Below are 27,963 nucleotides of genomic sequence, written 5' to 3' on the forward strand. Positions count from 1 at the left end.
GTATCCCAACAAAAGAAAAGAGAACTAATAATATGTTGATTTCTCTATTATATTAATACCAAAACATGTTATGACAGTCAATTTACACCTCTTTAATTAATGTAACTCAGGAATGTTTCAAACTTAGTGCCTCCTCCAAACAATTAAATAAGTAACATAACATAATAAGATTTATACTATCTGAAATCGGTCTCATGTACCATGCGCTATGTATATTGCACAAATTTATTGCCCTACGTCAGCCATACACGCCATATGTAACCAATGTCTACAGATTATAGTAAAAATGCCCAGTTAATCCTCGTTACTGGTTAATCCTCGTTACTGGTTAATCCTTATTACCAGTTAATCCCCTTTACCAGTTAATCCTCGTTACTGGTTAATCCTCTTTAACGGTTTTCTTGGCATTCCTGGAGCATGTTGCCACGACTACAGCCACAATAAAAGCTATGACGGCCAATACAGTGCCCCCTATCAACAGGAAGTTACCACCTTCCGGGGACTGCAAGTTCTTCTGAAAAAAAAGATGAATTTCAATGTACATGTTTATACAGTAAATAAATTGTAAAATAATGTATTCTATTGTATATAGAATATTTCTACTGTTAAACTAAATATTCTTTGAAGAGTTCATTAGGGAGCCAAAATAAAATCAACAAATTGTAATCCACTGATATTCAAACAATATGAACATTTCATCAATCAGGGAGCCAACATAGTTTAGGGACCAAAGAATTCCTTTAAATTTTGGGGATTTTTATCTTTTAGATCAGGGTGCCAATAACATTGTTTTTGATTTTGGTTTGCATGTATTTGTCTTTAAAAGCCTTATTTTTTTTTCTCTTATAACACATTTAAATTGTGTTATATTTCAAATACTTATGCTGTAGTGCGTTATGTTACGTAGTCATGCAACACAAATTTGGACTAGTAATGTTTAGTTGTCAAATGGAATTTTACACACTTCTTTTAATGTGGACTATGGTCCTTCTTGAATCTCTTTCAAAGAAAAACTTGCGTATACTTATTAATAAACAATATTTATTTTCATTTTAAAAACATCTTACTTATCCCGCACCCCCCACCCACCCCCCAAAAAAAATAATAAAGGAATGAAAAATAAAACGAGAATTTTAACAATCCTGTCACACTCAATGATGGTTTACAAGATTTATCCAACGTTAGTTTTTCCTAATTGCAGCCTGGCCTTGAAGATGGTAACTCAACAAGTCAAAACCCCAAACACTATACCATGGTACTGATGGTACCAGCACTAACTATACCAAGTTAAAACCCCAAACACTATACCAAGTTAAAACCCCAAACACTATACCATGTTAAAACCCCAAACACTATACCAAGTTAAAACCCCAAACACTATACCATGTTAAAACCCCAAACACTATACCATGTTAAAACCCCAAACACTATACCATGAACGCGTTCCAAAATCAAAACAGAAAATCTTTTTGTCTGTTTTGTACGTTTTACCTCATAAAAGCACAAATATAAACCAATCAAGACAATTTAAGCTTTATTTTCTACATAACACAGAGAGGACACACGTAACAAGAAACTCTTCAGAGTGGAAATTTACCCCCAAAAACTAACAAAGCATCTCTCTACTTTGGATTTAAAATTTAAACAGGGTGTTAGTAGAATATACAAGTAAAAGACAATTGCTTTAGCAATTATTGGTGAAAATAAAGCTGTGTGGTATATCCTAAAAATATACAGTATATTTTTAAATGCTAGATACAATAAAATTGTTATTTTTCTACAGAGTAAATTTACCCCCAAATACAATTCAGTTTTTGTACATGTAAGTCTTAGTAAAATTCGACAATGGAATATCTGCTACTCTGTTTGGATAAATTTATCCCCAAGATAAAACATCGTCTTTACAAACTTGCAGTCTTAAAATATATACAGGTATAACTGTTTCAAGTATTTGAGGGTATATTACCCAAAATACAAAATGACATTTTTAGAAAGTCGAACCCTAACAAATAAACAGAAAATGACTGTGTAACAATTCTTTGAGGGTAAATTTCCCCCCACACAAGACAACATCTTAACAATCTCGAACCCTTACCCCCCAAAAAATGACTCTGTTACAATTCTTTGGGAGTAAATTTCCCCACCAACAGAAGAAAATATCTAAACAATCTCTAAGCCATACAAATAAACATAAAAATGACTGTGTTGCAATTTTTGGGGGTTAATTTCCTCCAACACAAGATGACATCTATACAAAGTCGAAGCCATAAAAATATACAAAACTATACAGAAAAAGCTGTGTTGCTATTCTTTGGGGTAAATTTCCTCCAACACAAGATGACATCTTTACAGAGTCGAAGCCATAAAAATATACAGAAATAAGCTGTGCTGCTATTCTTTAGGATAAATTTCCTCCAACGCAAGATGACATCTTTACAGAGTCAAAGCCATATAAATAAACATAAAACGACTGCGTGTGTTGCAATATTTGGGGGTAAATTTCCTCAAAAACAAGATGACATCTTTACAAAGTCAAAGACCTAATAAGAAACAAAAAAGTCGAACTCTAACAAATAAACAGAAAATGACTGTGTTACAATTCTTTGAGGGTAAATTTCCCCCAACACAAGACAACATCTTAACAATCTCGAAGCCTTACCCCCCAAAAAATGACTCTGTTTCAATTCTTTGGGAGTAAATTTCCCCCCAACAGAAGAAAATATCTAAACAATCTCAAAGCCATACAAATAAACAAAAAACTGACGTTGTTGCAATTTTTGGGGGTAAATTTCCTCCAACTCAAGATGACATATATACAAAGTCGAAGCCATAACAATATACAAAACTATACAGAAAAAGCTGTGTTGCTATTCTTTGGGGTAAATTTCCTCCAACACAAGATGACATCTTTACAGAGTCGAAGCCATAAAAATATACAGAAATAAGATGTGCTGCTATTCTTTGGGGTAAATTTCCTCCAACGCAAGATGACATCTTTACAGAGTCAAAGCTATATAATTAAACATAATATGACTGCGTGTGTTGCAATATTTGGGGGTAAATTTTCTCCAAAATAAAATGACAGCATTACAAAGTCAAAGACCTAATAAGAAACAAAAAATGTCTGTGTTTCAATTCTTTGGGGGTAAATTTCCTCCAAACACAAAATGACATCTTTACAAAGTCAAAGCCATAGAAATAAACAAAAAAATTACTCTGCTGCAATTCAATGGAGGTAAATTTTCTCCCAACACAAGATGCCATCTTTACAGATTCGAAGCCAAAAAAATACGGAAAATGACTGTGTTGCAATTCTTTTGGGGGTAAATTTCCTTCAACACAAGATGGCATATTTAAAAAGCCAAAGCCTTAAAAATAAACAAAAAATGGCTATGTTGCAATTCGTTGGGGGTAAATTTACCCCAACACAAGATGCCATCTTTACAGAGTCGAAGTCCCCCCCCCAAAAAAAATACAGAAAATGACTGTGTTGCAATTCTTTTTTCTTTTTTTTTTGGGGGGGGGGGGGGGGTAAAAATCCCCCAACACAAGACGACGTTTTTACAAATCGAAGTCTTCGAAATAAACAAAAAATAACTGTGTTGCATTGTTGGGGGATTAATTTACCCCCCAACACAAGACGTCATTTTTACAAAGTTTAAACCTTATAAACTATATACCGATCATGATTGTTTTGCAGTTTTATGGGGTAAATTTACCCCAATGCAAGACATCGTAATTTTTAACTTTAATGTATACAAAACGCATCCATGTACATCTTTTATATTTTTTGGGTATATTCACTCTCAACTCTCGACACATAGTTTAAACAATACAAGAAATGTATTATTGACTAAATAAAATGAATATTCATAACATCAGTTAAACTACATGTACGTTGACGATTTTATGTAACAATTTCACAATCAAAATCAAAATATCATTTAGTAAATGAAGATAAAGTTGCAAACAAATGAGACCTGATAAGAAAAATTCCACTGGAAAACTAAAACAATTCAATGAAACCATTTTAATAAAGAAAACATTCTAGAATGATAGACATATATATTTTTTATTATTAATTGAAGTAGTTATGCTTATTATGAACTTGAGTATCATTTTCTGTCCGCTTTCTCAGTGTATTAGGTTTTGGACTTTAGTCTTCAGTTTCTAGAAAAGGAAAGACAAACATGAAATTAATCACCTTGCTTCTGACAACTAAGTGGGGTAATGTCATATAATCGTTTCAAATTGTGTAACGTTCATTAGTAGGGAGTTAGGAACTGTTTATATATGCTTAAGATGAATAAGAGGATAGACAAATCAGCTTAAAAAAGATTTTTTACTGATATATTTAACCTATGTAAACAAAAACAGGACACGAGCCTTGTTTACATGACGAAGAATTGTATGCTCTGTATCTTGCTTAAAACTCATCGACTGACACCCAAATTTAATTTGATAAGAGGAAATACGCCTTTAAAGCATTGTAAATAATAATTAAAAAAAATTGACCAAAATCGTGACCATGCCTCTTTAAATTCCTTCATTGTGGATTGAATTTCATGGAGCCAATATTCGTAATTTGCTATTTTTTAAAAATAGGTTAATGGTAATATTTCGTGGAATTAATTATATTATAAATAATAAATATAATTATACTATTATTCATAAATGGTTGTGGATTTAAATTCATGGTTGACGAAAATTAGCATTAACGAAATCCATGAAAATTGAGCATACACGAATTCCAATGATTCCACAAATGTCAGTCTACAGCTAGATTCAGAGGTGACGCACCATCAGCACTCCCGCCCCCGCGAAATTTTATTCGATAACAATATTTGTTACCATATGTTTCCAAGAAATGAAAACACATATATGTTAATATGCTTAATATAATATACATACATTTACATTGTTCTATGTCAACATTTTTTTCTCGATATAACTAAAACTCATTATTTTTAACTCCTTATTTTGTTAAATCGATATAGCAAGAATACAGATCAATTGCAATAAGATGATTTAAATTATGTTAGCTCATCTCAATACAATGGAAAATATTTGCATAATTTAAACGACATAATAGTTTATATGTTGATAAGACGATAAAAAGTATGACAATGTATATAAGTTATAACACAACAAGTGTAGGCCCCGATACGCTTCCGTACATAAGCTGCAATGACATACATGTACATGTAAAATATTCCCGTCAAATGATAAATGACCTCTTTTTTTGCGGTGGGGGGGGGGGGGGGTCACTGTAAATATAAATCTTGTAAAGCCTATAAGAATGTCGATATTTCAAATAATATGTATAAAGGCACGGATTCGTGGATTTGAATTTCCAATACTCCTGCACGTCAATAGAAAGTGCAATTCTGATAAATCATGCGCGACCCGCCATGACTGCTTTAAACTTGCTGGTGTATTTTTATTTTGATTTATGAAGGGTTAATTTGAGTATGAACATCATCCCGATAGGTGCATCATATCTAAAGGATTTTAACTTAGCTTTCAAATCCCTCAATATAAAAAATCCACCAGTATGAATCCAAATACATCCTATTCTTTAGTTTTCCTAAACACGTACACATATAGTCATTCTCATATATATCATCTGGTGATGCACGAACCGCGAGGGTTTAATATCAGTTATCGGACAGCGTATTTGTTACCGATGACAGATATTACAACAATTAATAAACTCATATGTGTTTCTGAGTGTGGTAACTACATGTATAAGATTCCCCGATTTTTCAATACTAAAAAAAAATGTATGTTGTATACGTTGAAAAAGTATACAATCTTGGGATTTACTTACAGAGGCCTTCGATTAAAGTTATGTGTTTGACAATTTTTTTTTCTATTGTTTTGTTTTATCTATTTCATCTACGGTTTCTAGAAAAATCAACATGTAGGTTGGATTTCAATAATGTTCAAGTGACTTATCTTTGTTATCGCCTTATTTGCCCGTACGGTATGATTGACACAATATATCAAAACGCCCTCGTTATGCACTACATAGGCCTATATGATCAACGAGATGTTCCGAAAACATGCATAGATATAGGATAAGTCTTGAGAAACAATAAAATCCGCAAAAACATTTCTCAAGTTCGAATTTCTTCTATAATCAAAATGAGTTTGCGCCATTAGCACGTTCACAGGACGCACAGTTCTTAACCGTGGTATGTTTATGAGTTTGAGAAGACGGGGCTATAATTTTGTCATTTTCGCAAGCAAATTTTAGAACCTATTTAATTTTTATAGAATCCTGTCTGAAGAATGAGTAGAACAATTAGTCTTTTATCATAATTTGATTAAATTTTAGGTACAGTGCATCTCTTGCGCGGATCTGGAAGCCCCACCCCCTCCACCCGTCCTGGGACCAGCACTGAAAAAAGAATTTAACATGACCCCCCCCCCCCCCTCCGTCATTTACCTTCACAAAGAATTGGTCTTATTTATAAGTGCGTTATTTATGATAGAGTAATACAAATATTTAAGATTCCATCCCTTAATTAAGCGTTTTCGATATCCGCCTCTATATTCACCATTTTAGAGTACGTGAAGAGTATACAATGAGTTCATTGAAGAACAATGCACAAATTGAACTATTTATCATATACTTACCATTTATGTGTACAAACATGCCATGATCTTGTTATAAAGATTATTCCATGCGAATCGGCTGACCGCATTTTGAGGCATTAACATATACCACATTTGTGCAGCTAGGGTTTCCTAAAGTTGAACCAAAGAAAGTCCGAGCGTATACCCCGAATATTCCAGCAAAGTTCGTCATTCTTAAATAAAAATAAAGATTTTATCAAATACGTAATGGCATTATGTAAAATGGCATACAGTATGACTGTTGTTGATTAGTATCATGGTAGATTGAAAAAAGTACTTACTTGTTTTATTCTGGATATGGCGCAATTGTATACCGATAAAAAGATGAATCGACATTACAGTTGATGCTCTTGATCATGGGGGACCGATATCAATTCCGCCAAAAATAAAGCTGACAAAACAATGCAAAAGGAGTCTTCATAAATTTGCCGTCGCGTTTTATCTCCTTGTCTCATAGTCGGGGATTTCAAAGTGACGTGTAGGAATTAAACACAATTTATGGCCAGCAATGTCGGTGCTGGCACTGACCGCTATGTTCAGAGATCCCTTGGGTGTCATAGCAATTTATCGGTCAGATGAATGCATGTCTGTGGTTTTTCCGTTAATCGTGTTTTCAAACGTGCTGTTCAATTTGAAAAGAAGAATTCCACAGATGGAAGCCGCGCTCGATCAGCAAGTAACACCAAGTATCGGACTTTGCACAGAGAATCGAAGTTCAAACACGCTTAAAGTCTGATGATATGACTAATTTGTTATAAACATATATCTCTATCTCAATAAGCCAGAACATGATGGATACGTGAAACATAGCAGTTATTATACAATCTCTATTATTAATTTAATAAATGTTTATACATGTACGAAAAAACATGTTTAATAATGTCGGACACAATTGTCAATAGCATTCCCTAAACTTGTACTTGAGCAGTAAATGAATTAAACAGAAATATGTGAAATAGGAAGACGGTTGCATACGTACGGGTTTTTTCATTCATCCAACACAGTTGTTCTTAGATATCGTTTGATATGTCCTAGGTGTATTTTAAAATTTGACATAGCAATCACAGTGATAGCTGCATGTTTTAATAAAGTTCTAAAATATGAAGTTCATTTTGATATTATTGCAAAATAGAAAAAAGTAGACTGCAACGTTGACAATTATAATTATTAGTTATTATTTAAATCAGTTGTAACCGGTAGATAATATCGATTTACAGATATGATTTAATCGTAACTTGTCTGTTCTAGCCTTAATAAAAACAGTCTCCAGCAGTAACAATATAGAACGTCCGTCTATGCTTCAGAGAAAAGGTCACATAAGAAACAAGAAATAACTCGGACTAAATGCGAGAAGCTATATTATAATAATGAAATGTTTTGCTATTTTTTTGTCTCGTTGAAAGAAGCTTTATTTCGATTCGAAGTAGTTTAAAATATTGATATTCTATCGATTGTTTGTTGAATAAAGATCTCAATAGTTAGATATGACAATAAGTGGTAAAAGTGTATCTGCTAAAAAGATGGAACACGCAATCGTCGTCCCATTGAACTTAATGTGACTTTTTGAATGTGTGCGCTACATCATCCGCCACTAGAACAGATGCGATCCTATTCGATAAATTTTGAAAAAGTTTTACCTTTTAATTATGGTTTACATGTATTTAACATGTATTTAACATGTTAACGGTATTATGTCACATAGTTTTCGATTCTCAGAAACATTAACCCCCCCCCCCCCCAAAAAAAAAAAAGGTGGCTCAACATATTCGATAAGACGTGGTCAAAACACGGATACTGTCATAGGCATGAAGTGTTATGTAAATATTTAGACGCATATACACAAGGATAACTGATTTTTAATATACCTCTCTGAATTGTGTGTGTGTGTGTGTGTGTGTGTGTGTGTGTGTGTGTGTGTGTGTGTGAGAGAGAGAGAGAGAGAGAGAGAGAGAGAGAGGGGACAAGTTTACAGATCTGTATCATGATGGAGATTTTCCTTGGTAACTTTAAAATTTTAATTTCTGGCACACTTGCATTTAAAAAGTAAAAAAGGTTTTAAAGTAAATCATTCATAGTACTACTCTTTTACCTCAATAGTTAATATAGTCTCGGGATATTCTAGAAAATTGACAGTATTGCCATTTTGAATTTCATTCATACCGAGGGAAAAAAAATTGCTGTCACATTCCAGTAGAATATGGGATGCATATATCTCTAGAAAAACTTTTTGGTGATGTCCAAAATCATATTCATATTCATAGTTCTATTCACAAAGTTTATGTTTCTTTCGGACTAATTACCGAGTTTATTTCCAATGTATGATATGGCACCGGAACGTTCAGTATTCTCTTATTCTCAAATTTCTTACAACCATATGTTTATCTTAGATTTATTAGTTTTATGAAAACGCTATCATGAGATCTTATGACATATTTTGTGTCAGGCTGATACATGTATATTCATTGTCGCAATACTCTGTACACACTGCACAGGCCAAAATTACACAAAATCAACAACACTCTCTATTAGGGTGAATGTTTCTCATATTGTTCCCCTGACATATCTTGATTTTAACACTGACAAATATGCATAGTACATGTAACTACATTTTGTCATATTGCAAGCGTTTATTCATAAATAAACATGTTAAAAGGATAATCTGCACATAAATGTTATTGCATCATCAAAAATAACAGCCAGTCTCGCATTAGCTTTAATACTGACAGTGTGTCGCCTATCTAGATTTGATTCGTTAACATAGCTTGAGTATTCGTACTGTGTAACGATTGCTCTTTTACACATTCGTGAAATATAATTTTTTTTAGTTTTTGGTGTATATGTGAATAAACGTTGATGCATTAAGTTTTAAAAACATTTGAAAACAGATTTGTGTGAAGTCAATGTTATTTGATGTGCCTATCAGACTTTGAAGTCTTCAATTGTCATTTATGAGAAGAGCCAGGATGATATTATACCATTATCTGCATTGCAAATAAATTGCGGCGGAGATGCAATATATTATTAGTCTCCTACCGGTTTCACCGGAGGGGACTATAGCTTTCGTCTAGCGTCCGTCAGTCCGTCCGTCCGTCCGTCTGTCCGTCAGTCCGTCCGTCCGTCTGTCTGTCTGTCTGTCTGTCCGTCCGTTTGTCTATCCCACTTCAGTTTTCCACACTTTTTTCATTATGCGTTTGAGGAATAATATAAAATTTGCTGAACACCTTCAAATGTCAAACTACAGTTTACACTTTTGTAGCGTCTGGTTGACATATTTTCGAGAAAATTAATTTTTTATATTCCAATTTTTTAATGTTCGGGTTCGTTATCAGGTTAGGTGTGTATTGAATAAACGAGGAAAGTATGAAGTCAGTAATAATATCGTGCATGCATTACTTGTACAATTCCTTTTATTGTTTCTAACAAACAAATGACTTCTGTTGAATAGTGTCAAGCATTTTGTTATAAATTTAATCGACAGGGTTTTTTGTATTATTACAATCGGGTTCGTTATCGGGTTGTTCTGTTGATTCGGGGTACAGAACGGTAAGATATGATATTCTGCATAACAGTGCATTGTTTTCACAAATTTCTACCAGCAAATTCTTAAAGGACTTGGCGAAATTACAAGAGATAAGATAAAGAGTACTGTATTATTTTACCCATTTTTTATTTAATTTCCACATCAACTATATAGTTTGAATGTCCCCTGTTCTTTTATCTCTGATTAAAGCATAACATCTCGTTTATAATAGTTTTGAAAAAGATGTATGCTTCGAAGTTCGAAGCTTTCATAGAAAAATTACAAACCGGTAGAGGACGCGTGTATTGCCTCTGCAATGCTCTCAGAATGCTGGTTTATTATATATCATTTGGGGGGGCGGGGGGCATCTGTAGTGGAACAGCTGATGGACAAAATGGAGAGAGACAGACAGGCCGAAGCCAGACGGACCGACATTTAATTGCAGCTGCTATGAAATCATATCTCAGTTGACGCTTAGCAAATAAACATGTACATGTATCGTAAATTGCACCTGTAACGCTGACTATTAAAATTGGTAGAAGTACTCGTACAAAATTATGTTGCTTGTGCAAAGTTTACAAACGAGGATTGGCCTCTAATGACATTACTAGTATATTAATTGGAGCAATAAGATTCATACCAAAACTCTTCTATAGTTATTTAAAACTGAGTATGATATTTCAATCAGTGTACTACATAAGGAATAAAGAATCATTCTTTGAGTATTATGAGGTGATAATTTTGGTCGGGGCGTGATCAAATCCAATAAAGCCCGAAGTGCTTTATGATAGATTTGATCACGCCCCGACCGAAATTATCACCTCATAATATTCAAAGAATGATTCCTTATTACTTATATAATTTTAAGCCATCGTACAATTAAATCTTTTTAACTATAAATAAGCAAACCCCGCCGGCGCCTCAATTTGGCGTCATTTGTATTATGGGTTATATAGTGCAAAATCGATACGTAGTGTTATCACAAAGACACTGGATGATGTAAATATATGTATATAATATTGTATTCCATCGTTGTAAAACTGATTTCTACATGAGCTCTCTTCGTCGCAGTAATATCCAATCATATTGTGACTTACTGATATTCATGTGTTTCCTCTAATTCGTTGTTGATACACATCACGCTGATACAGTTTTGCGCTACAATAACGCACGACTTCAAAAGTAGAACTTATTCTGAGTTCATCGTAGATTGAGTCGTATCTACTACTTTACCTCAATGCAGAAAATCGCCAAAGGCTGCGAGTTTCTGAGCAATCGTTGCTACAGTATGGCTTTTACATGTAATCATTCGTAGACAATCGCACTAAACTTGCATTGCACTCGTTCACATACATGTATTCGCAATACATCTTCTACATTCGCAGTGCATCCGCACAATCTGATTAAAATCCGTTTTAATCAAATTGACATCGCAAGACTTCGTAGTACTAGAGTTTACATATATTACACCGCGTATCCTACAAGTTGCTAAGAGTGTTCATTGGGTATCTGTAATACATAGAGATGAAGCGAGATTTGATTCGATTACGATGGTGTGACCGAGTAATTGATAAATACAAGGTTTTTTGTTGGTGGAAAAAAGGAATCGGATGGCATGTGATTTGCTGCGTTTTTTTCCTATTGAATTTAATGTACAACTGGTAGTCATTTCAAATCTTCTAATATCATACACACACATAGCATTTTTACTTCCCTGTGTTCTGAAATGTATTCTTTATTAATTATCTTTTTCAGTAATTGAATTAAATATTACAGTTACATTTATTTCATGATGGTGATAATTATATTATTCAACAATAAAGATTATAACAATAAGACCCCCCCCCCTCCAAGAAAAAATTGTATTTCCCAAAGGGCATCGATGGAAAGAAATGAGATTTCTCAAGGAGAATTGATTTTTTTTTTAAACTTTTGAATGGAATGTCAATAGATCTTCAAAGCGGTGAAACATGTTACTAGTATTTATTCCGCGGGATATACGACCTTCTGCTGGTCACCCGTCAGATGACTTTCTAGGTTACCCAGATGACGCATTATATAGAAATATCACACGGGGGTATAATGATAATGCTTGTTTTATGACTGTCAAAACAAAACAACAATAAAACACATTATTCTGATCTGCCTGCTCGTTATGAGAACAAAGGAGTACCACGCGGCAGTTAAATTATTAGAGCACTATAAGTCAAAATCCCCTGAGTAACATTTTTTTGGGGAAAATGATTATGATAACGGTTCGAGGAGGGCGAGTTGTTATTCATGGATAACACAGGACACCTTAATCCACAAATCAAATCTGCAAATTATTTGCATCCCTTAAAACGTCTTTAAATTTATATTTATATCTTTTTTTCGATTATTTTATAAATATTATACCGATCACATTTTTAATCTGGTGTCGTTAAATTTCCTATTTCTGGGTCAGTAATTATAAATACAAATTTGCAATTACCACTAAATCAACTGTCATACTACATGTTTTAATATAATCGTTGGCCTGTTTGAATAATGTGTACTTTTCGTACAAAAATTCAATTAGTTTATGCTTTACTCAGGGCTTGAAAATAAAATTCATTCTGTTTCATATTCGTTACATACGGGAGAGAGAGAGAGAGAGAGACAGACAGACAGACAGACAGACAGACAGGCAGGCAGGCAGGCAGGCAGACAGTTAGGCAGGCAGGCAGGCAGGCAGGCAGACAGTTAGAGAGAGAGAGAGTGAGAGAGAGAGAGACATTTAAAACACTTGCAATATTACCGCATACTCCTAGTTGTAAACGCGCATCATGAACTATTTGTACATGTAAGAGAGAGAGAGAGAGAGAGAGAGAGAGAGAGAGAGTTAGAGAGTTCAACACTGGCCATATTACTGCACGCTCGTAGTTCTAAACGCGCATAAAGTATTTGTACATTGGAGAGTAAGAATCTCTAACATGCTCGGAAAAGGGGGTAGGGGACTCCATATTAGAAACCCCCTTTTAAATATGTAAATTTTGGAAAAATGTTTTCAGCGAGAATATAGTGCTTGTGTGTAGGGGGGGGGGGGTCAGTCTGTAAAATTCAGTTTGGTTTCCTGTATTGTGATATACACAAGGCTTGTTCTTTAGTTACTTGTCAAACCAAAGGAGGGTATCTTAAAACCATTGATCTATAATTTTGTTTTTTTTAAATTGGTATACCTCTGTCAATTAAAAGAACTCCCCAATTGACATTCAACATCTTAATTTCAAAACAGAGATACTGATATAAGAAAATATCCAATACATATTATGTTAATCCTTCAAAGTGTTATAACATTGTTCATTTGATTATAATAATTCTGAATTGTAAATTAAAGACAGTTGGAATCAGACCTTCAGTGCTGATGCATACCAAACTCACATAAAAGTATATTTCATGTAAAGTCTATATAAAAGTCTGAAAACTAAAGCGTGTTGGCTTGTTGGAGGTTTCATGAGGCTGGTTCCAACAACAAGAGAATAAGCTCAAGGTTGGCCCAGAATTTGTCATGTACGGGAAAGAGCGCCCCGTAATAAACATCTTATTTCAAAATTGTAAAATACTTCAAACATTGCTTCGGGTACCTGTCTCACTACATGTATTGTTTTGATATTGTTTGTTACTTTCTACAATAAATTTTTACTTATTGATTTATTTAACGAACGTTTTCAGTTGAAGCAATTCGCGACAATTTCAGAACTGTAATATATTTTCAATATTGCCTCGGGCACCTGCTCATGGCATGCATCAAACTCATGTGTGTATATCTTGTATATAATCTGTGATAGTTCCAGTGTTTTTCTGATCGTTAGCAAATATAATTGTCTTTTATCTACCTACTCATATATAGCAAGATATCAGTGCGTAGAACGTAAATCGCCACGACTTCTCCTGTTATAAATATAGATCTTTCTTTCAAGATTTGAAAAAAAAACAGTGTCTAAGATTTATCGCAAGTTGGCCTGGCGAAAATTTCGACTTTAAACTTTTGTAATTGTAATTTGTAAGAAATTGTAGTGTAAATCGGGACAATGTGACAGGACCTAAGAATGGTTTTCGTAAAGGCAACAATTTATTCAAAGCATCGTAGGAGTCTTTGCAAAAATACACGTTTATAATTCTTTATATGCGTGATTTGTACCAATTTTAAAAATAATAATCAGCGACCAATGAAGAAAGACACAGATTTAGAATGTTATAATGTATATACATCTTAAAGAAGTTATACATTGTATTGCCTTTAAGATTTCGATTAATGTGATTATACCTGACATGCGGTAAACGGCGCATCTTAATTATGCGCTTACAAGTTTAAAAACTGTCATGATTTTTTAATTTCTTTCAAGTCACAAAGTTCTAATAGGTCAAAACCCATGGTCAGTCATGGTGTGTAACAGTAAATTTCAGTTTCATTCAGAACTTTGTACCCTGTTCATGCTTCTTTTTATAGGTAGGTCTCTTTTGAATATAATTTAAGATGAAACACCTTTGACGAATACAAATGCATCCATTCCAAATATATAATATCCACATGTACACAATGGCATGCAGTTAAACACCCAACAGTATACAGTTCATTGGGGTTTTCACAACTTGGTTGCAAAACATGTAACATCGCAGCCATGTTTGGTATTAGATACCAGATTTAGTTGCAAAATATGTTTATGATATGGTTAATATGATAGGTTGTTTGTACATGTATCATAGAAAGATTATGTAGCTCGGAAAACAAACTGTATCACAAAATATTTCTATCTTTAGAATTGATATTGATAGAGATTGTCACAACCACTTTCAGTAATTCACTAATTTACATACTATTATAGCAAAAAACATGTAGGACCCCCCTCCCGAAAAAAAATGATATTCTCAACGAATACTATTATTTTTCTACAGGGAGTATATAGGAGGCCGGTTACATTAATCAAATCACAAATTAGCTATTACTGTACATGATATATCGTCTTTAAATTTTGAATAAAGTTAATATATATTGCTGATGACGATTGTAGGGTCATTTCATATCCTGATGTTTTGTACATTGCATAGCGATACATCAGAAGTGCGAAGACAAGGACCGTGAATGAATCCCCAAATCAGTGAACGTCGTTGCAAGTTTTAGGAAAAGTTAATCTGTATTTTATCAATGCCATGAAGCACATAATTCAGACCCACCGCTGTGGGAATTATCTCTCATGAGAATAGTGATAAAATGCGATCTGCAAGCTTACAGAAAAGTCAGGCAAACTGTTTTGGAGGAAGTAAACAGTGAAGTGGAACAGCGATAAAGGTATCTGTTTAAAACTTTATGTTGTTCTTTCAGAATATCTCGCATACATGTAATAGAAAACATTTAAAACTTGAAATAAGGGAATCAACCCCATTCATACATGTATATTTATATTTTATATTAAACTGCCATTATGCAATGTACATGAACTCGAGGGCTTGAATTTGTTTCAACAAAAACATGGCCCATTATTCCAAGTTTGAGAATTCAAATCCGTGTTTTCATTAATAAGTAATTATATAAAGTAAATATTTAAAATATACTTATAATTTTTTAGATATACCAGTCCTTGTTAATCTAAGCAGTGACATTCAAAACTACTTTTAAATTTATATTTGCACCGTGGTTATCCCACCAAAAGCACCCCTTCACCTCGGATAAGAATTTTGAGGATAAGCGAAAATGGGTTTTCAATTAATTCTAGACACACACTTGCACACATTCAATGTGAAAGTTGTAGATGTATTGATATGCACCGTGGGGAGGGGGGGGGGGGGTGCGTAGTATTCCTTTTACTTTCAGTTTCATTTTTTATATGTTAATGTTTTTAAAAATGTCTGCTGGGAGCCCATCCCCCTCCCCAACAGTGCCTTATTGAAACAAAAACACCGATGTTGCCTGATATTTTTGTACAATAAGCGAAACTGAATATTTACTAGAATACTTCTCACCTTTGTTCCCGCTTTAAGGTTATTACTATACATGTACATGTATGTGCGCACTTCTTAAAACAGCGGATGTTAAATTCGAAGGAATTTAAATTGAAACTCGAACTAGAACAAAACCGTTGGCAGTTTGTTAAAAGGTTGCAGGTAAATTATTTTAAAGCGCTCGTTAGAAAATATAATAAATCTTACATCATAACAAATAAGTATTTCTAAGCGTTGTTTACGCTTTCGGAATAACGCTTTATAAGATATAAACGGCTGCATAAATGTAACCGCTCCCCCACTTATTTTGTAAATGACGAACGGTATCTATTTATATATGTCTACCCTCTGTACCATTGATTTTATAGTATAGAGGGTAAATACACATAAATAGATATCACTCTTCATTTACAAAATTAGCTGGGAAGCGCCTATGCAGTCGTTTAGTTTTCAAAGCTGTAAAAATACTTCGATGTGGCAGCTATTTTCTTTAGCTTTCAAAAAACAAAGAATGAAGGATATTATTCTAGAAGAAAAAAACCTGTTAATATATTTATTATTTGAGATATGAGGGAAAAACTGGAGATAGTGTGTATTAATAACCCTTATATAATAAATGAAAAAAGACAAGTCCACCATGATATGAATAATTTTGAATAATTTTAAAATAAGATAATAAACAACTGGTCGCGGAAATTCAAATGGTGCTCCAAGGATCCATCATACACAACGCACATTAATTTGTTGCAGTTTCAAATAAATAATTATGTTTAAAATTTCGAATAGTTATAATCAAATGATTCTTCGTATGTTTGTCAACTTGTATAGAGCCCCATCCACCCCCCCCCCCCCCCATCCCCATATCGATTTGCCACAAATCTTTCAAAATAAGTGTTTTCAACAGAAAAAAAGTTAATAAGCAATTAAAAAATCAAGTCATTTGAAATTATTAATTCTTATATTCTGATTGTGTTCTAAAAGTAACTAAATCTAAAACAAAATATACAATATTTCTTTTCCTCAGATACAAGTACAAACTATCCACTATTATAGTCAATTTTTATCTTAATTATTCATCAGGTACATGTAGCTGAATAAAGTATGGATTGGTTTGAAATGGGGAACACATGTTTCTTCGGATAAAATGAGACCCAACCTTTGTGTATCAGGACCAGTTATAAAGACTATATGTTGAACACCTACATGTATATCAGACACGGAATATTCATGAGATACTGACTGGATGTGTTGGAAGGATTTATTGGCAACAACTTTCGTGAAAACATATCAGCGCGTCAGGGTGGATATTTTTCGAGGAATTTTAATAGGAAGACAATATAAGTTTATATAGGCATCTAACGTTAGAGATCTTACTCTATACGCTATATATTTTCCCAAGTGTCGCAAAAAAGTACGATTGTGAAAGCTTGGCGTGTAGGTCTTTAAATCCTCCCAGGAACCAATGTACCCGAAATGCCAGAAATTACATAAAGGCTTCCTAGTTAAATTTTGATTAATATTGCGATCATCCCTCCGAATTATAGTTAAACCGAATATGTAGCTTTTTAGCGATTAAAGAAAATAAATAAATGCTACACTTATTCAAATTATAGTTAAAGCATTCCAAAACAGTGTTTGATAAGACGACCAGTGTAGATAAGTTGACTGTCCGCATTGTGTGGGACCGCACGAAAGAATTGCAGCACAGTCATTTTTTGTTTATTTTTAATGTTTCGACTTTGTGAAGATGTCGTCTTGTGTTGGGGGAAATTTACCCCCAAAGAATTGCAACACACACACACACACACACACACACACACACACACACATTTTTTAGTTTATTATAAAGTCTTAAAAGTAAAGATGTCGTCTTATATTGGGGGAAATTTACCCCCAAAGATATTGCAACACAATCATTCTTTGGTTTTTTTTATCGCTTCGACTTTCTAAAGATGTCGTCTTGTGTTGGAGGAAGTTAACTCCAAAGAATTGTAACACAGAAACTTTTTTAAGGCTTTGACTTTGTAAAGATGCGGTCTTGTGTTGGAGGAAATTTACTCCAAAAAATTGTAACACAGAAATTTTTTGTAAGGCTTTGTCTTTGTAAAGATGCGTCTTGTGTTGGAGGAAATTTATTCCAAAGATTTGTAACACGGACATTTTTTTTAAGGCTCTGACATTGCAAAGATGCGGTCTTGTGTTGGAGGAAGTTTACTCCAAAGAATTGAAACACTGTCATTTTTAGGGTTTTAATTTACGGCTTTGACTTTGTAAAGATACGGTCTTGTGTTGGAGGAAATTTACTCCAAAGAATTGTAACGCATACATTTTTTGTAAGGCTTTGTCTCTGTAAAGATGCGTCTTGTGTTGGAGGAAATTTACTCCAAGGAATTAACACAGAAACTTTTTTCAGGTTTTGACTTTGTAAAGCTGCGTCTTGTGTTGGAGGAAATTTACTCCAAAGAATTGTAACGCATACATTTTTTTGGTAAGGCTTTGTCTTTGTAAAGATGCGTCTTGTGTTGGAGGAAATTTAATCCAAGGAATTGTAACACAGTCATTTTTTTGTTTATCATTAAGTCTTCAAATTTGTAAAGTTGATGTCTTGTGTTGGAGGAAATTTACCCCCAATGAATTCAAACACAGTTATTTTCTGTTTATTTTTAAAGCTTTGAGATCATATAGATGTCGTTTTGTGTTGTGGGAAATTTACCTCAAAGAATTGCAACACAGTCATTTTGTGTATATTTATATCGCTACGATCCGAATTTATATAGATGTCCTCTTGTGTTGGAGGAAATTTACCCCAAAGATATTGCAACACAGTCAATTTCTGTATTTCTTTATCCCGTCGACTTTGTATTGATGTCGTCTTGTGCTGGGGAAAATTTACCCCAAAGAATTGCAACAGATATGCATACCTGTATAGATTTTAAGGTTGAAAATTTGTAAAGACGATGTTTCATCTTGGGAGTAAATTTACCCGAACAGTGTAACATATAATCCATTGTCTCAGATTAATCGCTTGCATAAAATGCATTGTATTTGGGGGTAAATTTACTCTGAAAAAAACCGATTCGATTTTTTTCTTGAAAATAACAATTTATTGTAAATAGAATTTAAGTATATTCTGTATAATTTTTTGGATATGTCACAGCTTCACTTTCACAAGTAACTGTTTATGCATTTGTCTTTTACTTGTTTATTCTCCTAACACCCCTAGGCCTCTTAAAAATTCTTAATTCCATATATACAGAGAAGCTTGGTTAGTTTTTGGGGGTAAATTTCTATTCTGAAGAGTTTCTTGATTTCTTGTTACGTGTTATGCTGTGTTATGCGGAAAATAAAGCTTAAACTGTCTTGATTTGCTTATATTTGTGCTTTTATGAGGTAAAACGTTCAAAACAGACAAAAAGATTTTCTGTTTTTATTTTGGAACGCGTTCATGTTAAAACCCCAAACACTATACCATGTTAAAACCCCAAACACTATACCATGTTAAAACCCCAAACACTATTATAATACCATGTTAAAACCCCAAACACTATACCATGTTAAAACCCCAAACACTATACCATGTTAAAACCCCAAACACTATACCATGTTAAAACCCCAAACACTATACCATGTTAAAACCCCAAACACTATTATAATACCATGTTAAAACCCCAAACACTATACCATGTTAAAACCCCAAACACTATACCATGGTACTGATGGTACACTCACTAACTAAACAATATATCACTCCCAGCCTTGATTGACATACCTTCAAATAGTTCGCTATTGATTCTGTCAGTTTGTCACTGAAATTAAAATTGGTAAACTTTAAAAACTTGACTACATTTGTCAGCGGTATTCACAGATACGGCAAACTGAGCTACTTGTTGTCTGAAAATTAAATACATGCTACAGTGGGAATTAGAATAATTATGGTTTAAACAATACACATAATTATATAGACGTGTGCTGATAATAAAATGTAATACATGTATATTGTAAATCAGCTGGTTTAGGAACACTTGGCAAACTGATCAATGTGCAACATGTAGCTCTAACTTAAATACTTTGATACCATTCAAATTCAATCCATTCGGAGCGAAAAATTATTCGATCTGTTGAGTGGTATTACATAAAACATGTTATATTGCCTAATATGAATTATTGAATAAAAAACATTAACAATTTTTTTATATATTAAAGAACAATAACTCTTATAGTTTTAACAGTCTGAAGCCAGAAAAATTCTTACTTTTCCTTATCTAAATGGAAGTTCATCATATTTTAAAATGGATAAAATTGCGATGATGAATTGGCATAAAAACTTATAATTATAGGAGATACAATTCAAATAATCAAATATTGAGTGGCTTTAGCAAATGTGACTTTCCATTTTACACAAATTGTGCATATATTCACTTTTAAATTATCTAAAAAAAAAAACAACAACCCAAAAACAGTTTCTGTATATTGTGAGAAAAAATAAACACAAAAACATATTCAAACCCAATAGAAATTTTCATTAAAACATTTTTGTTATGCAAACCTTTGTTATTTTAAATTATTACCTAATCAACGGGATTTTGTTGTTTTATTACATATTAAATATTTGCGTCTATTTTGAACTGCCGGTCAATAGACTGCGATCTATTGGACCGCCGGTCAATAGACTTCGATCTATTGGACTGCCGGTCAATAGACTGCGATCTATTGGACCGGCAATGTATTTAAGAACGCGGGTATGTTAATGTTACATCCTTTCGATAGTTCTCAGGGAATGTATATTCCTTTACATAGACGCTGTTTTTAGTACTTGGTGAAACCAAATTCAATGTTATCAAAATGCATGGAGTATCAAATAATCAACAGTTTTAAAGCTATATATAGGGTAAAAGACTATATAAATCTAATGGGTTGAAGACTCCCCCTTCTTTGTGTAAACTAATATTAAATTGATATGTTGTAATGCATGCAACAGGTTTTGTGCATGTAAAAGATGAAAATAAAATCTGAGTATATTGCATAATCGCACGAAAACCATCTGCAATATGCAAATTGTAAACCCCGAAAGCTAAAAAAGGAATTAGGTAATAAAACAATTATTTAATGCTTGAACAGTCAATAGACCAGAATTTTTTCTCTTGGTGCAGGGAACAGCACAGTATGATCTATTGCCCTCGGACAGGTACAGGTGACGTGTAATAAAACAAATACCATGCAAAGCCATACATCTGAGAACAAAATGAAATTTAATTAAGCACGCTTCGAAATATAATAATCCAAATGAATTGACACAACTCTGTAAAATAATTCAAATGCACTGGTACATGAGTGGAAAATAATCCAAATGCAGTTGTATACATGTATACATGTGTGGAATCAGGAAAATCCAGATTTGACTTTGCCTCCGTTTTCTTAGATAAACCACTCCGTATTAAGTCATCCAAATCCTGCTGATTCAGAGGCTTTAAAAACCTATTATTGCTCTCTACCTCTTGACTGGCGTTAATCATATCTTCATCAGAGATATCAGAAAAGACACAGTTCTGAATTAAAACAAAATCTGGCCCAGCCTCCATATCTAGAATGTCACTTAGAACACCATCCGTGTTTGGATGATTTTCATAATCATCCTTGCATTTTGACTGAGTTATTTTTAGAAAATGCTTCTCCATCAGAGGAAGGCATCTCGATACTTAAACACAAGTTGTGTGAATGAATGATAAATCATGCAGTTCAAGTTATACCTAAAAAGTCACCTGTACCTGTCCACTAAGTAGACAATAGAAACAGAATTCTATTGAGGACTGCATTTTTGTTAGGGGTGGTTATAAATAGCTCTATTTTCATTGTCTACTGGTGTACCTGTTGAAGTCCATTCTTAAAACAAAAGAGGAGAATGTTTTAAGTCGGATATAAGCCTCAAACTGTCCATTCTGTGAGAAAAAGAACTGATCTCGGCCCTTCGTGCCTCGATCAGTTCTTTCTCTCACAGAATGGACAGTTTTTGGCTTATATCCTTTACGGAAACGAAAAGATCTCGACTTACAACGCGGTAGGTATCGCTGGAACCCTGGCTCCCTCTACATTTTTGTACCAAGACGTGGCGAATGACACAAGGGACTTAACTCTGTAAACTTCTGATGACGTCTGAGAAATATAACCATACATTTTCCCATGATGAAATCTGGAAGGGAAAAAAATTAGCATTAAAGTTATGTTAACACCCTATAGCTATTTATTATTGACAGATTTGACTGAGAGCATCTTAGCTAACTCATAGTTTATGGACAATATACTTTATTTAACATTACATGTATATGTATGTAACAGATCTGAATCTCTTTTAAACTCAATATATGTGATGGTACATTATATATAGCATTTAGCTGACCCTAACTTGCTAACAATACAAAATCTACAATCTATTTAACAATGAACAGCATGAAGAGTTTAGACAGACTGCATGGTTCTCAACTGCACAGACACTATACAAGAAAAACTTTTCTTTCATTTGATAAATAAATTAACAACCTTAAAAAAATCACAACTTGAAAATAGATCCCTGTAAATGATTAACTTCATGTATCAAAAGAAATGATTACTGTTAAACAACTTGTATTTGTGTGCAAAAAATATTCGCTTAATTCATGAGCGTATCTTCATCTCGACATGAACTAGTCAAAATAAGAGTGGTCAAAAATAATACCTGGTACTTGTCGTGAACATTAGTATATTACGTAAAATTCACTTAGGTCCAGTAACATTATAAGATGTATCTAATTTCTTGTCATAAATTGTAAAAAATACTAAAACTTTCTCTAGAATGGGAATGGTCAGCTAGCCAGACAATAATTGGGACAATAACTAGGACTCAGCGGTTTCTGACATTAACTGACTTACAAGTAGGTCGTAGGACAATCCTGGACGTGGAATCTCTCAGCCGTTTCTGGACTTTCCTCTACATTGACTTTGGCTACATTCGTCTTCTGTCGGATTCTGAAAATTTTAGACAATTATATTTAATATAAAGTTCAGAATGATGATATCATTCGTTCACGGTATACAATGGGGTGGTGAGGATTGTGGAGAGACTGATGGACATACTAGTACAAGTATTAGAAAGAATTATATACTGTGTATTCCTAATTAAACATGAGGAATTTATATCCACGTGAAATCACAAGAAGCACCCCTTGCGGATATCAAAACCTCGCCATTATTATCCGAGAGTTAGGAACTGTAAGAAATATGGATAAATGCTCAGCATCATAAGAAATTTTGACAAAATATACAGATACTTTATTATCTTTAAACAATAAACAATAAAATTTGCACTGAATTATTATTTATTAGAAAACTTTTTAAGTTTTTAAAGTTTTGCAGATGTATTGAAAAGGTCTGAATCAGGCATTAAAGTGCTTGGTTCTTTACAAGAATGAACTCCCACATGTAGTGTGAAGGTCTGAATCAAGCATGAAAGTGCTTGGTTCTTTACAAGAATGAACTCCCACATCTACTGAAATATCTGTAGTGTGAAGGTCTGAATCAGGCATTAAAGTGCTTGGTTCTTTACAAGAATGAACTCCCACATCTACTGAAATATCTGTAGTGTGAAGGTCTGAATCAGGCATTAAAGTGCTTACAAGTTCTTTACAAGAATGAACTCCCACATCTACTGAAATATCTGTAGTGTGAAGGTCTGAATCAGGCATTAAAGTGCTTACAAGTTCTTTACAAGAATGAACTCCCACATCTACTGAAATATCTGTAGTGTGAAGGTCTGAATCAGGCATTAAAGTGCTTACAAGTTCTTTACAAGAATGAACTCCCACATCTACTGAAATATCTGTAGTGTGAAGGTCTGAATAAGGCATTAAAGTGCTTACAAGTTCTTTCCAACTTACAGAACTCCGGCACCTTCCAAGGCAGGTAAATACTCCGGACAGGAGTCCTTGTAGCTTTCAAATAAAAAGATAGTTATTACAATGAAATGAACTGAAACTGAAAGTCATTTTAAACATTGCGACCCTCGAAGTGCAACAAACAACTTGTGTTTGTTACTCCTTATTTTGTGCATTTTGCTCTATTAAATTTTCATGGTCTATCTCGAACATAGCAAAAATTGAACAAAAACTTATACTTCTTGAATTAAATTTGAAATTGATTGATACACTCTGCCTCTCTACATTAAGGAGGTTGCGGAGTCAACAAATTTGCTATCAGATCTTCCTAAAATTTCAAGATATGATCTCTTTAGCTATAAACTACTATTTACACAGAAAAAGTACACATATGTTACCTAAAAAATTTGGGCATTTTCCTATTTTCATATAATATAAAAGAGCTCTTCTTTTAAAGGAGATCAATACAGTCTAAAAATATGGCCACAACCATTGAGCCCTCTTAATCAAATAGTTTTCTATTGTCTTCTACTGGGAGAGCACTAGTGTTCTGTTTCCAAGTAATTTCTGGGTATTAAATAAGCTCCACAGTCTGTTTGGCTTGTGCCTGACTAGAGACAGGTAAGCAATAAAAATTCTCTTCATTGACTGGGGGATAAGTACACCTGGGGGATTAATTGCGATTAGTACACATGTACTTACAACATAACCAGCCAGTCCCCAGTGGTAGCTCCAGTTGATGCTTGGGTCAGGTGTTCAAATGACGTGTCATCCAGTGTCTGCAGATTTACCTCCCTTGCCTGCTCTAGCCAACTCTGTACAGCAGGAGCAGCAAGTTCACCTGTAAAGTCAATAGGAAAATCTGTCAATGTCAAATAATCATAGTTAATGTTAACGAGGTTAACATAATAATTATTCATTTATAATAAAACGTGGTAGGCAAAAACTTTTCTTTACTTTCATTGCAAGATTCGAAAAGGGAAATAACTCCATTTTATTATTTTAACCTAAAATATAGATATGACAATGAAATTTATCACTTTAAAATTTTGGTGTCAATGTAAAACTGAATATTCCGAGTTGGACCATAAATTAATAATTTAATATAGCATTGAATCATGATTTTTTGAAGTATACACTCTCATAACTGCAGCGGTGTGTGCATACAAATTGAGTAAGGCGCGTTAGCGCCTTATGAAAATTTGTATGCACACACCGCTGCAGTTATGAGAGTGTATACTTCAAAAAATCATGATTTAATGCTTATATTTACATTTTTTTTAACTTTTTGCCTTGTCTGCAAATGTGATCCATACCTTAAAATTCCTATCTTATCCTAAGGGTAAGTTCATATTAATGGAAGAGCCACAGTAACAGCCACAAGCGTGAACTTTGATTTTCGCTTGTGACGTTGCAGTTTACAGCGTTCAACGTTTGTGACGTCATAATAAAACTCGTCAATATTGACCTTTGACTACTTGTTGCATTTAGAGGCATTTAAACATCACGGAATTTAATGGAAAAACATAGTAGAATGTAAATATTATCATATAATGTTAGGAATATAATATGTCCTGATACAGGGACAGGTTCTCAAATATACACATGTTGGATATTGGCCGACTGTAGGTACATTGCAGCTCAGTGGAAGAGCTCGTGATTAGAGTTGCAGGGTCTCAATTCCCCATCCAGCTGTAACGTTTTCAATACATCCTCCCTACTATATTCAATGAATCCTTGGGACACTTACCATCATACATAGCGGGTACCTGACTCCTGTAAAACATCAGCTGGGGGTAGGAGATCACTCCTAGAGAGGCCGCTAGATTCCTGTCTCTGCATGTCACTCGAACCACCTCTGAAATACAAAGTACGATCATGTATGACGTATAGAAATACTGTGGAATCATTAGAATCGTGGTGGCTCAATTTTCGTGCTATTCTTGGGTAGACATTCCCCATGAATTTACATGCTTAATGAAAACTAATCACAAAAGATCTAGTTTTCTGATTGTCAATGAACTGAAAAGTGAGGCATCCACGAAATTATATATTCCTGTGAATAAGCAAAAAACCACCAATTCACGAAAATTGTCTCCCACGAATTTAATTAAATGATTCCACAGTAAGCACATTGACTTCGGACCAACAAAAACATTTGAATGCAGGCAACAGATACATGTAGCTCATCTGAAAGGGCACCTCCCTCAGACTAGATTCATGGGAAAATTCATATTGGGCTCTTGTAACTGCATTGAAATGTATGATAACGGAATAATATCAGCTGAAGGTATCCAAATTACTGGAAGTACATCCCAGACTGGTCCACTGTTATTTTTTCAGTGACTGGCAGACCGGTTTGAACCAGATAGTTCAGCACCTGACTAGGGGTAAGTCATTATACCTCCAATCTTATAACTCATTCATAGGTTGTAAAAAAAAAAGTTAATTAAATGGAAGAGGAGAAATTACCCAGGACTCTTTAGTTAAAAAAACCAATGCTCTACCGACTGAGCAGCAGCTAAAGGGTTAAAGTAGTTTGTGCGAGTAGCAGTGTGGTAATACTGAGCCCAGATACACATCAATGAATTTCTTTTCCCTTCTTATTTGAGATTTCTATCCTCAGTCTATAGAAATCTCACAACAAATGCTTCAATGTACTCCATGTGGGTTATTTTGCAGCGCGCCAATGTAATCGAAAAGGAGAAATTATCAATAATAGAGCTGAACCTGGAATCCTTCACTTCTAAAACTTGAATGTTCTTACCAAACTGAGGCTTACTGAGCTGAAAGGGTTAACCCCCTATAGTCTGTCCCAAGTTATTGCTTCCATCACTTTTTGATGATTTTTGATAAAAATACACAAACCTGTGAAAAAAGTACAGTTATAATCGATGAAATGGAAAATATTCAAGATAACTTCATTGACAAATTATCCCTTTTCACTCATAAACGTTTACAGGAACGAAAACAAATTTCTTGCGAAGATTTATAATGGAAAATGTTTACATCTTTTCTCCATGCGGAAGTACTCGGGACACCTCGCGCAATTTTTCAACGTTATCTTCTGGGCTTATTAATGGCTGATGCAATGCAAAATCTCTGTAGACTTTCTATTTTTGGATGTGTATTGAAACCTGAAGCGGTACAAAGGGCGTTTAAAAACAGATAATCTGGACATTTTTCATTTTAGTGGATGAACGTAGTTTGAGCATAAAGGTATTTATTATTATCAAAATATCAAGCGATAAGTGGTAGAAGCAAAATCCAGGGACAGAGTATAGCTAGTGCTAGTAGGAGCGTGACAGTTATGGCATGAGCCTAAATTATAATACACATTTATAACATTGATTTAGAATACCTTGATCATACAAGTCAGGTGTTTCTATCTTTGAAAGAACCTCTTCTGCTGCTCTATTGGTCTCACTGTTTCCATTCACTGTCAACATGGTAAACATGTCATTTGACACACTATTCCATTCATGAAATTGTTATACTCATCAAAACAACTTCTTAAAACAATATTGATAATTTTTCTGTTAAGAGTTTGAATATTGATATTTTCTCTATTTACTTGACAGTTAAAAGATAAAAATATATATTGATTTCTTAATTGAATGCAGAAGACTATCAAGAAACCAATTAATTTTCAACCCGCATTTCCTCGACAATCAATTTAATGTTAAATAAGCAACTTACTGAATAAAACTAGTACATATTTATTGACTTCAACCTCTCTTTTTATCTCAGATGCAGTAATGGAATTGACGGCATCCGATTTTGCGGCGAAAATTATCACAAGACAAACGTAACACAACATATGTAATTTCATCAAACTTGTACACGTGTTTGTCATTTTTGTCTGTTTATATCGTGATACAAGCGGCCCTAAAATCCATTCGGAACACATCAATGACATCCAATCGTAAGTACTCG

At 33.8% G+C, this 27,963-nt stretch overlaps 1 protein-coding gene and 2 long non-coding RNA genes across 3 annotated transcripts; 1 reads left to right on the top strand and 2 right to left on the bottom strand.

The window, feature by feature from the left end:
- Window positions 1-35: 35 nt before the first annotated feature.
- Window positions 36-27,928, bottom strand: LOC128170938 (thioredoxin domain-containing protein-like). The gene is made up of 9 exons (XM_052836718.1): window positions 27,727-27,928; window positions 27,389-27,466; window positions 25,778-25,885; window positions 24,730-24,868; window positions 24,031-24,084; window positions 23,027-23,122; window positions 22,173-22,310; window positions 19,893-19,929; window positions 36-514 (listed from the first exon to the last, which is right to left on the bottom strand). The coding sequence occupies exons 1-9, from the start codon at window positions 27,881-27,883 to the stop codon at window positions 380-382; spliced, it is 942 nt and encodes a 313-aa protein (XP_052692678.1). The 5' UTR covers window positions 27,884-27,928; the 3' UTR covers window positions 36-379.
- On the bottom strand, window positions 2,881-8,305 carry LOC128170955 (uncharacterized). Its single transcript, XR_008241958.1, has 3 exons — window positions 6,924-8,305; window positions 6,643-6,815; window positions 2,881-4,170 (listed from the first exon to the last, which is right to left on the bottom strand). It is a non-coding gene; the product is annotated as an uncharacterized LOC128170955 (long non-coding RNA).
- On the top strand, window positions 13,051-19,483 carry LOC128170960 (uncharacterized). The gene is made up of 2 exons (XR_008241963.1): window positions 13,051-15,473; window positions 17,204-19,483. It is a non-coding gene; the product is annotated as an uncharacterized LOC128170960 (long non-coding RNA).
- Window positions 27,929-27,963: the final 35 nt, after the last annotated feature.

This window comes from Crassostrea angulata, chromosome 2, assembly GCF_025612915.1.
Source record: "Crassostrea angulata isolate pt1a10 chromosome 2, ASM2561291v2, whole genome shotgun sequence".
NCBI lineage: Eukaryota > Metazoa > Mollusca > Bivalvia > Ostreida > Ostreidae > Magallana > Magallana angulata.